Consider the following 12052-nt stretch of genomic DNA (forward strand, 5'->3'; position numbering starts at 1 on the left):
GACATTGTTTCGAGCTCCACATCGAACCCTTTCCTTGAAAGTAAATGAGCTTGTTAAACTTTGCCTTTCAGAGCCCACACTGAGGTTCGGATTTCATTTTAAATGGTGCTCAGTGTTTGTTGGCAGATTTCAGCTGCAACCTACGAAACAACAATCTTTTTTCTGGTGCAGAATCTCAGGAATGTAATTAATCTCTTGATTATCGGACGGATCATTTATTTCTTCTAAAACAACAGTTTTGAATACACTGTTCCATTGTTGGTGGCCAAAAACAAGCTTCCTAATTGAACTGAAATATGTCAAGGCTTGCACAACTTTCATAACAACGTAAAATAGGAGGCAGGGTATCATATTTGTTTGAGTATTTATGTTTGTATTGTTTATATAGCAGCTATCAGGTGATCCTACAAAGCTGAAAATCACACCTCCTCCTCTTCTCTCCTCCTCAGGTGAAGACCTTGTGCCAGGAACTGTTGGTGCAGGTGTGTGACCTCCTGAGGCTGAAGGACTGTCACCTGTTTGGACTCAGCGTTATTCAGAGTAAGGCTTTTTATTTCAGGGATTTATTCGGGGGGAAACAAACCAGGTCTTCATCGTCTGAGCAGTTTCACATGTTGTTTTGTGTTGTGCTCTGCTCATATTATCTGTCCTGCAACTTGTTTACCCGTCGGCTGAACAGAGCAGCCATTGTTTGCTATAACTGTCCCTCACATCCTCAATTGTGCAGACAACCCTGCGTTTTATTTTTAAATAGTCAATTAGTGGTTACATCATGCTCATTGTGGAGTGAACGCAGTAACAAAGAGCACCAGAGCCACGCAGAAACAGAGTAACTATGCAGGCTCTGCCCTCAGACCAATAACTCGGCTGGGAAACAGGAATCTGCCCTAAACGTAGCGTCTCTCACCTACATGTCATGGCGGTCGCTCAGGAACCGGGGCCTCCTCGTCCTGACTGGCCCCCATTGTGCAGCGAGGCTACAGTTGTTTTTACGGTGACGGCACGGTGAGGGTCCTACGTGCGGAGTGAGTCACTGTGTCTGCACCACGGCTGGGCAGACAGCGGGTGACAGTTGTAGGCAAATGCAAAGGGAGAGTAAATTGCAATGGCAGTGTTTTCAGACAGCTGGCCTCCAGATGAGCCAATGGCGGCCCAGCAGGTCAGTTGGGTAGGAGCCAATGGGTCTGATTGCGGGACATTCCTGAAGTGCTTGTCTGAACAGCGTGAAATCCCCAAGGCAAACAGAGGCCACCCACTCCCTGTGTGTCACCCACTGTCCCCCCGACCACAGCCGAGCCCATCAGATACAGGTTCAAATACGTCTTTGTGTGCTTGATGTTTGGAGGACAAAAAAATCTGTTTAACCAGCATTTATGAGTGCAAGAAGGTATTATTAGGTTGTTGAAGTGTACTTTTCTGTGAGCTGTGTGTTTTTGTTAGCTGCCCGCGACTCACCTTGTTTTAAATGGCTTAGATTTGTGGATTAGTCAGTCAGCAGAATGCTAATGCAACTTTTTCAGACCCGGGAAGACCCACTTATAAATGCCGATTGTCTCAGTTCCCATTGCCAGTGGCGTATACTCCTGTCGGTCTCTTTTCTGCTGCGTCACCGTCTGACGTCACAAACGTGCCTGAAACAGGGTTAGTAAACAGTGAAGATGTTACGGTGGTTAGGTCTTTATTGTATCTATTGCTCATTCAGTCTGTGTATCAAACCTGCCGCGACAAATTTGGAACAATGTTCGAGCGCTGCTCGGATGGAGACGGGCGAGATTTGTAGCTGAGATGACAAGGAGTCGCAGAAGTTACCGAAGGAGCATAGCATCTTGCCGGAAAGGGGGCGGAGATTAGCGTGTCGACACAGGTTTTGTGTTCCCATCAATGCCGGTAGGAGCCGAGACGATTATTACCCGGGTCTACTGCAGAGTCATTTGACTCGGGTGAATGTCGATTGTAACTTTTCCCATTAAGCAAAAAAGCCGGATGTTAGCGGGTGTTAGTGGGTTTTTTGACCAGTGGGAAAGTGGCTTTACTCATGTTAATAATTTCTAAAGAAAAACTGTCACAATTTCACTGCCTCTTAAATGTGAATATTTTCTGTATTTTTAGTCCTCCACGATAGAAACAAAATATCTCTCTGCGAGAGCCTGACGAGTGCAGCAATTTAAAGACGTCACACGGACCCTTTTATCTGTTGTTTTTGGCAGTAATAGACCAAACAATTCATCAAATAATCAGTGTAATAATTGGCAGATTATTTGATAATAATAATAGATTAAAAAAAATTATATATATATATATATATATATATATTTTTTAAATCGGTTCAGTTTTGTTCCTCTATCACTTTGCTTTTCAGCCAAACATCTCATGGCATCCCTCCAAAGTATATACATCATTTCCTTTAGGCTACATACATTTAGCCACGAGCCAGTGCCAGCCACGATCAATGGATTCAAGTCTGATTTGGATCAAGCAGTTTTTTTATCTTCATGCAATCTGCAGGGAAATAAATGTGATTTTCTATAAACAGACAACAAAAAGTAGGTTCAAAGTTCAATTCTGTCAAATCTTAAAGAGGAAATTTAGCAGATTTTCAACCTTAGGTATTATCATATAAAAAAACACCTGCAGTTGTTTTCAGCGACACACTGATTGGACATCTAATACACCTGGTAAAAATTGCCCTTGAAAAACGAATAACCCCTGGGGGCGCTGGTTTAGCTCAGTTGGTAGAGGAGGCATTCCGTATACAGAGGCTACAGTCCTCGACGCACTGATCGCAGGTTCAATTCCAGGTCTGCCGATCATTTGGTGCAAGTCATCCCCCTCTCTCTACTCCCCACATTTCCTGTCTGTCCTATCGAATAAAGGCAGAAAAGCCAAAACAATTATCTTATAACCACTGACCCTGATATAATCACTTTTCTCATAATCACCACCGACCCTGGTACGACCACAAATAGTTCTCAGTGAAAACTTTTCCCACTGCTGTCCAGAGATCGGCCTGATCAGCAGGGATGTTGTTTCTGGAAGCAGATACTGATGTTGAGTTTGTAATATTTGGATTCTTTCAGCGCCACAAAACAAGAAATAATGGACCTCAGATGTGTCTGGATGGCGGCAGAAGTCTCTGTGCTGGAGGACATGAAACCAGAACTATGTTTATGGGCAGATAATAGAATAAACGCATCAAAACAAGGTGTTAACAAGGACGAGTACATTCAGGACTTCATAGTTGTTCGTTTCCGCTCAGAAGTTTACAAATACACTAAGGAAATAAACATTGATGTTCTGCCAGAGGGGCTCTGCTCCTGCTCTTCGTTTTATTTTCTGCTTTTCAACAAGTTTTCATTGTATAGAAGTCAGAGTTGTCAGATCAGCAGGGCTGCAGCTCATGAAAGGTGTCTGGAGCAGATTACGCCCCGACAGAGTGAGGTGAGGGAGTGAGGAGGAGCACCAGAGGCTCTGAGTACAAAGGGAAGTGCAGGGGCTGACTGATGTGATGGCTCGGAGGCAGACTTTGAACAGGATGCATTCAGGGGGGATTTCTCTGTGCACACGCAAACATGAAGGCGCCTATACATCCTCATGTACACACACACACTGATTAAACAGTGTCTGAGCTAAACTTTTGCTCTCCTCTTCCCACAGATAATGAACACATCTATATGGAGCTGGATCAAAAGCTATCCAAATATTGCCCCAAAGAATGGAAGAGAGAAGCCAGCAGGGTAAGAAGTTCATTCATTAAAAAGTTTCACAGTAAGCCGAGGACATTAAGTCCCAGGTTTAAACCCACACTTTGCAAGATTCACATATTTTACCAGCCGAAGTCACAGAACTGGATTTAATGGGTCTTCTACGGGAGATTTATCAAGATTTATTCAAATAAAATTCAGCATCATGTAGTTTGGCTTTTATGCCCACAGCGAGGGGAATAATAAACCGGTTACCTGAAGGCATATCCTCTACATACCGTAAACCGCTGGTGCAGGTGTATTTGCTTATGAAGCTGCAGAATATAAAAGAGAAACAGTTCAACATTTTGGGAAATATTCTCGGTCACAAATTATAGGTCCGGCTCTTCTTTGCAGGGTCTCCAGCTGTGGCCAAGTTACCAGATGTAGCTGTTAAACACAGGTTTAGTTTCTGTATAGGCGTGACAGCCGGCAACCTCACTGTGACAGAAACACACTCCACATAGTTTCAGTCTGAAAACCCACAAACTATTGTTTTCACATTTCTGTTTGTGTGGGAGGAACACAAATACTATGTTAGCCTAAGTGGCGCTGGATGCCTTTTCTCTGAACTCGGGAGAGGTTTCTGAGTTATTGTTGAGCTGGCCAGGCTAGCTGTTTCCATCCGCTTCCAGTCTTTTTGCTAAGCTAGGCTAATTACCTCAGGTTTGCAGACATGAAAGCAGGTCGTTCTTCTCTTCTCTTTTCCCAAACTGTTAATCTATTACTTTAACATCCTGTATTGGGAACCAGTGCTGTCAAAGTTGGCCAAGAATGACTTTCGATTATTCCTTCTAAAAAAACTATTCAAATATGTTTTTTTGCTCAGAGGAAAGAGGAAACACCAATACAACGAGAGACAAGCTAACTTGTAAAGATATATTTATTTAAACATAAACATGCCCTTTTAAAAGATCAACATAGGCTTCCTACACCTTAAAAAAAAAAACCAAAACCCAGACATCCAGCGCTCCGAGCGAGCTGTGCTGTGGCAGGTTTATCTATTTGAACATGAACGTACCTACACCTGTCTGTTATAACGGGGGTGAGAATCTCTCTCTCCCCGACTGCCATCATTACCACACGCCACACGGTTGTTGTATTTGCGCGTTTCAGCTAGTGTAAAGTTACGTGTGCATTCAAAGATGCTCCATAACCAAGCGAGTGCACACGAGTACAAATGAGCACGCTAGAGTTTGCGAGACGGTCGCGGTAGTGCTGATTTTTCTCACATCGAATAATAATTTTAACAATCGAATATCTTGTTTTTTAATACAATCCGGTTACATATTCAAATTTAGAATATTGATTGACGGCCCTATTGGGAACTGATTCTTGTTTTATGTGTTTATACACACAACATTACTGATGAAGCAGACTCAAATGAATTATTTAGTTATTTATTTAGCTGTTGTTTTCTATTGTTCTTTACTGCAGCATCAACAGCAGATGATCTGAAGCTATCAACATAAGATATTTTTGCTCCTTATAACTTTGGCATTCTGGCATATAAACTGATGCCAAATCAGTTTAGTAGTTTACAAAGCCTGTCCTGTACAGCAAAGATGAAGCTTTTTCCAGCAGTTACACAGGTTCCTCGTTGTATATAGTTGTTTATCAAAACTGCTCATTTTCCCCACTTTTGAAACTATGACATGCGTAGCCTGGTATAAATGTTTAATCCTGGCTGTTACAGAAGTAAACAAAGATCTTCCCTTGTTTCTTTTCCAGGGCATCGACCAGTTTGGGCCTCCAATGATCATTCACTTCAGAGCTCAGTATTACGTCGAGAACGGGAGATTGATCAGGCAAGTAAAACTTAAAGCTACAAACTGTCCTCACATCACTCAGTGAACCTATGATCTGGTCTAACGTTGCTCTCTGTGTGCCCTGCAGTGACCGGGCAGCCAGGTACTACTACTACTGGCACCTGAGGAAACAGGTGTTGCTCTCTCAGTGCATCCAAAGAGAGGAGGCGTACTTCCTGCTGGCAGCCTTCGCCCTGCAGGCCGACCTCGGCAACTTCAAACGTAACAAGCACTTTGGGAAGTACTTTGAACCCGAAGCCTACTTCCCCCAATGGGTGAGTGTGTCCAACGAGCACCTTATGTGGGCTCGCATGTGAAAGTAGAAGAAGAGATGATTTAGGATGACTGATCGTCCCGCCCTTTCTCATATTTCATGGGTTTCACATTTTTGGGTGTTTATTGTTCACAATGAAAAAGTCAAAACTGCATAATTCCGTATTTTTTAAAAAGGTAGCCTCTGAAATGGGTCGTTCAGAACAGCTGCAGGTTTCTACGTAGAACCCTGCTTAGACTGAAATGGACCAATCGTCATTCACCGTCATTCACCTCAGTCATTCTGAAAGCTCCTGGCGATTCTGGCTCGTACATATAAGGCCGAATAACCGATCCTAGAGCGGCCATGTTTTCTCCAGCTTTGGAATGAGGCAGCTCCCCCATGTGGGATCGCACGGGTGGGGGAGGGGCTACGTGGTCACTCCAAATACTGTCAGCCAATCGTGGCTAAAGTCTGACCCTTGAATGGCCATACGGCTTGTTCGTTTCAGGAGGAAAGAGAGGCTCTGAAAAATTGTTTTATTTAATAATGAATCAAATTTTTAAAATGAAACAAACTTTACCAACGTGATTCAAAAACAGTAGACTAATAGAAAATTGGTTGCACCGCTAAAATATGTCCCCTTTAAAGGATTCAACTAATACTTACTTTTGTTATGGATTAATCTGGCGATAAGAATAGATAGTAAAATTTAATAATAATTCCCCAGAGTCCAAAGTGATGTCTTTAAATTTCTTGTTTTATCCACCAAACATCTTAAAATCTCAGACTAATGCAATTTAAAATGTTAGGTAATTAGCAAATCTTCTGAAAAAGCTGAATCAAATTATTTTTTGGCATTACAGGCTAAATCTATGACTCAAGAAGTAACTTATAATCAGAATAGGAAGATTTCAACTACTTCTGACAAACCCGTACAGCTCTTTTTAGGACACTGTTTTGGGCTAGACGGTCGCTCAGTCTGTTTGGGCTTGGCTTGGGAACTGGAGGGTGGCTGGTTCAAGTCCCAGTATGGACTAATCATGGAAATTGGGACTGGTAGCCGTGTCATTTCCTGGGCACTGTCGAAATGTCCTTGTGCAAGGCACAGAATCGTCCACTGCTCGGGGCACATGTCCATGTGCAGCCCTCTCACTCTGACATCTCTCCATGAAAGCATGTCCATAGAGTGCATGTGTGTATCTAGGGCCAGTGTGTGTGCAGCATGTTTCTAATAATAACAGAGTGAAAACATTGAATTACCCCCCTGGGATTTATGAAGGATATCTTCTTCTAAAATGTAAACACTTGTTAACTTATAATGAGAATCCTAATTGCAGTTTTTTTTGAAAAGATTTGATTGTTTTAAAAGATTTTGACATGTATTAGATCGTGGACAGTATGGAGACAGACAGGAAACGTGTAAATAGATAGAGGGGTATTACCTGCAACACAAACAGCCAGATTCAAATCAGAAGACATTTATTCAGTATGAGCTTTTAAGCATTTAGTTTTTCTATATTTAAATAGCATGTAGGTGAGAGGCTGCAGCATACGCAAGAAGCTTAAAAGTGATGTTAAATGTGAGTAATACAGTGAACACATCACTGCTTTAAATCCTTCTGTGGTAAGTCTGTCTGATTTCCAGTGAGTCACAGTGAATGTCCTTGTAAAACATCAGTAACTTAAACAAGTCTCAGCTGAAATTAAACTGCTGCATCACCGACTGAGAGGCTGAAACATACTGTAAAGGTGTGTTAGTGTTCCTGACCTGTCTACAATATGTGGGTCTGTAGCCACCTTCCATTAATCACCCCGTCCAAACACATCGGAGCATGTGGGATAATCAGAACTGGGGCACCAAGTTTATTTTTGTCCGTGAAAGTGGCACACACACTGTCTTTTTTTTAAACTTGAGAAATGCTCCCGCTGACACGGCTGTTCTGGCCACACTGGCACCCTCCCCCCTCTGCACCTCTCCGGCTCTGACAGCCACACCCGTCTGATTGCCCTTCACTTCCTGTAATTAACCCCCTGCCTTCTTATCGCCACTCCAAACCAGCAGTGACAGGAAATTGCTCGATGATGAGCGCTACTCTACAGCGAGCCTCCGACAGATTTAGATGCTTAGAAAAATCTCCAGAAACCACGCGTGAAGCTTAGCGAGCGTTTCCGGTTTGTGCCTCCGCTCTCAGTCTCTCCAGGTTGACATCTGTTTGGCCTGCAGCAGGAGCTTCATTACCCTTATTGGCAGCCTGCGCGGCCAATCTGCTGCAATGAGTCTGAACAACTCGAGGGCAGCCAAGTCTGACGTGTCACTCTTCCTCTTTCCGCTCAGGTGATAGCAAAGCGTGGCCGCGAGTACATCCTGAGGCACATCCCCAACATGCACAAAGACCAGTTCGCTCTCACGGCTTCAGAGGCTCATCTCAAATACATCAAGGAGTGTGCACAGCTGGATGATGTCACTGTCCACTACTACAGACTGTACAAGGTGAGAGATGGGACTGTTTTCAGGTAGCTACATGAGAGTCTCTCTGGCTAACATGATTTATCTCTACATGCAAATTAATTAGAATAATGAACTCCTTTTGATAACCAGGCTGTTTTCATGCCTTCCTTAACACATACAGAAAGTCCAGCACATAAGGACGAACAAATAAAAACAGTAAATGTACATAAACCCATACAGCTATAAACACACTCATTCATATGCACTTACAGATTCTAGATGAGTTATTTTTATATCTCAAATCTAATCAAAAAGGAGTTAAAGATGAGGGAAAGGAGAGATCTTACAGTCATAAACAGGAAGTAATAAAAGTTAACTGACATTAAAACTGGAGCACACAGCCTCTTACTCGGCTAACGGAGCATCTGATGCTTCGACAGCTTGTTGGATTCGACTCCACCTGATGTGATTTTTTCTTTGCTTGTTTTGTGCTTGGTTGTCAAAACTCTTGTTTTAAAGGTGCTCTATAAATAAAAGTTGTTATTATATATTTTCTCTTAACAGGACAAGAAGGAAGTGGAGGCATCTCTAACATTGGGACTGACTTTACGTGGTATCCAAATATTTCAGGTATTCAACCTTTCTTACTTAGCAATGAGGTCGTGACTGAGGTGTTCTTTTATTTGATTAGACTTTGGTGATTTGCTGTTTGTTTCCTGTTTTATTTATTCTCTAATTACTGAAAGAAAGAGAACTGCAAACCTCTATCCTAACAACTAATTTGGGTTTATTGTCCTAAGAGCTGTGTTTATTTTGGCAGCTATTTTAGATTCTTAGTCTTAAGATGAAAATGCTTTTTAGTTTTAGTCACATTTTAGTCATTTTTACCCTTTATAGTTTTAGTTAACGACAACTCAAAACATTTTAGTCCAGTTTTAGACAATAAAAAGTCATCACATTGAAGTCAAAACCCTCCAGTCTCACTCTTCTTGTTTTCACCTGCTTCAGGTCAAATTAACACTTTGAATTTCAGCAGATCATCCATGCGGTAAAAGAGCGATAAAGACACAGCATCTAAAGATGACTTTTCATGATCAAACAGTCTGACTGAAGCAGACAGCCGATGAGCGCTCCTTTTTTTGTCAAAGACGCGCCTCTTTTTCTGTGAGCGCGCACAGAGCCTGAAGCTGACAGAGAAAGTTCACAAAAACCTTCATGATACCCGTTATCTCCAACACGATTACCCAGTCACAGGAATGCATTGTTTGTATTTTGACAGACAGATTAGACGTACAGCGGGGGAAAATATGCATTTCAAATTTCTGACGGCCACCGCTAACATTTAGTCCCGTCTCGTTAATGAAAACGAAACATACGTGCCGTCAGACTTTATTATAAACGATCTATTTTTAGCTTGTCAATGCCTTGTCGTGGAAGAGAGATGGTTGACGAACGATTTTCGTCCTAACTTTAGTTAACGAAATTAACACTGCCTAAGAGTGGAGTTCTCTTAAAATCTACGCAACCTCTTTAAAGAGTCTTCAAAAGTGTGTTTGTGTGTTTTATATCAACGTATATGAAATATTTTCATACATCAAAAAGAAGTTGACAGACTGATTGAACGCAGCCTTTAGTTGCAGCCAGCAGAGAGAATATTCTTACAGGGCTGCTGGGTTAGCTCAGTGGGTAGAGCCGGCACCCCATAAACAGAGGCTACAGTCCTCAGTGCAGCAGCCACAGGTTGGACTCCCGCCCTCGGCCCTTCGCTGTCTTTTCCCACTCTCTTCCCCCGAAATATTTCCTGTTTCTCATCAGCTGTCCTATAAATAAAGGCAAAAAGAATAAGCTTATTGTTCCACTTTTGGCTCTTTATTCAGGAAAACCTCTGAACAAGTTGACAGTTTAAATAAACAAGTAGGAAAGAGATTTTTTTGCAGTGTGTTGCAACAGTGGTGTCCTTTCTTTGCTGGATTCTTCATCTGAAAACCATTACTCTACCTTAAGTAAGACTATTGACTCCCATGTTTCTGTGCTTGCGTGTTGCAGAACGTCGGCTCCGTGAGGCAACTGTTGTACGACTTCCCGTGGACCAACGTGGGAAAACTTGTATTTGTGGTGAGTCAGGCGCAGCATCACACCTTTCTGTTGTATTCTTTCACACTCGCTCCAGCGGTGACGAAACCCAAACACCCCCTGACTCTTGGCGGTGGTTGCGAAAGCCCAGCTCCTGCTCGGGGTCGTGGAAATTTTTACGCAGGGCTCCTTTTTCTCCACACTGCTGTTTTATCTTAGCCCTGCAAGTCCTCTGGAACTAATCAGGGATTTAGGGAGACTTTCCCTGCACACACACACGCACACACACACACACACGCAGACACTGTATACTGCAGACTTATTTTCTCTCTTATGATAAACCCTTGATTTCCTCCTTTTATTACTTACCACTGCTGTCCCTGTACCCTTTAAAGGAAACCCTGTTCTCCTCCTCATCAGGCTCTGACTCAGCCTGTCGTTGAGCTGAGCGCAGCAGTCGGTTAATTTGCTTCCAGAGGGTTTCTGTTATCGCAGGAGGGTTGGGAGAAGCTCACTATATATCTGTTTCACTGTGACGGCTTCACGTTTTCTGCCAGTCGGCTATTAATCACATCCCTAAGAGGTCATTATTGGTTATCACTGCTGTTGCACACTAATCGAGCCCTTGTGGATCTAATTTGAGCTGCCTTTTCTGTATTATAACACACTGTTAGGGACTTTAAAAATGGGGAATATGACTGTAAAGCTCAGCAACTTGCTTTGTTGTCCTCTGTGAGCTTTGCTTGGGTCTCACTCTGGCACAAACAACCTTTGCATCTGCCACACGGTTCATAAAAAGACATCCTGTTTTCCTCAGTCTTCTGTTTTCTTCGGTTGTTTTTCTTTGCGCCGTGAGAGAGAAGCGACCGTGGCGTGGCCGCTGTGGTTTCACTGTGGACGCGAAAGGGCCTCTCGTGGCTCCGTCCCACCCTTCTCCTGAATAACAGGCTTTCTCCTCCACCACACCCACGAGTCGCGTCATCCAACACCGCTGCCGCTACGGCTGCAGCTTCGGCCGTACAAGTACAAAGTGCGGAGCGGGGGCGGAGGGACGTGCGCGTCGATAAACACCAGATGTTGCGACGGCTTTCAGGGGGATTTTCTGTTCAGGATATTGGCCGGGATGACTTTATCCCATCTTTGCATCAAGGTTTGAGGAAAGAGGAGTGGTGGGATTCAGTATTTCTGATGCAATAAGACAGAAGAAAGTTGCAAAACGCTCCTAAGAGTTTCCCCCTGAATTTCCAAATGAAATCATCCCCTCGTGTCCTGTGGTGTTGGATCTGAGAGTCTTTCTTAGCCTCGCCAGTTCTCTGGTGGATGCCGGTCGTGTTGAGGGATTGTTGGATGAATCAGCCTCCAGGGTGACGCTGGGAGTTTTCGATGTGTGTGGCCTGTTTGGGAGGAATTTTTGGAAAGGGGAGAAAGTTGTCCAGCTGTCTTCAGCAGAGAGTTTAGATGAAGTGACCATGTGTGCTGCATGAAATGAGAAAAGTGGCATCTGAAAACCTTTTAATAACCTGACACTTGACACCAGTCTGCTGCTGTGTGCACACAGTCTGCCACCATGGTCTTTATCTATTTAAACCCCAAAGAGTCTCATAAATGCAGTTTGAGTCAGACACGCATCCCTTGATCTCGGTGTCTTAAAGTGATAAACTTGAAGATTTTCATGTAAATAAAAGTCTGTTAAGTCTCTATCTATCACTGCATGAGGTAACACAAT

The 12052-nt window shown here is 43.1% G+C and overlaps 1 protein-coding gene across 1 annotated transcript in view; it reads left to right on the top strand.

Moving 5' to 3' along the window:
- frmd6 (FERM domain containing 6) overlaps positions 1 to 12052 on the top strand; it is a 32940-nt gene that overhangs the window by 13828 nt on the left and 7060 nt on the right. The window contains exons 3-9 of the mRNA XM_069662468.1: positions 450 to 540; positions 3655 to 3734; positions 5472 to 5548; positions 5637 to 5823; positions 8140 to 8295; positions 8818 to 8883; positions 10300 to 10368. Coding sequence (XP_069518569.1) covers positions 450 to 540; positions 3655 to 3734; positions 5472 to 5548; positions 5637 to 5823; positions 8140 to 8295; positions 8818 to 8883; positions 10300 to 10368 — 726 coding nt within the window. The remainder of the gene's footprint in view (positions 1 to 449; positions 541 to 3654; positions 3735 to 5471; positions 5549 to 5636; positions 5824 to 8139; positions 8296 to 8817; positions 8884 to 10299; positions 10369 to 12052) is intronic.

Source organism: Semicossyphus pulcher, unplaced genomic scaffold (assembly GCF_022749685.1).
Source record: "Semicossyphus pulcher isolate SPU_LCO1_2020_fin unplaced genomic scaffold, fSemPul1.0.p SCAF_14, whole genome shotgun sequence".
NCBI classification, from domain to species: domain Eukaryota; kingdom Metazoa; phylum Chordata; class Actinopteri; order Labriformes; family Labridae; genus Semicossyphus; species Semicossyphus pulcher.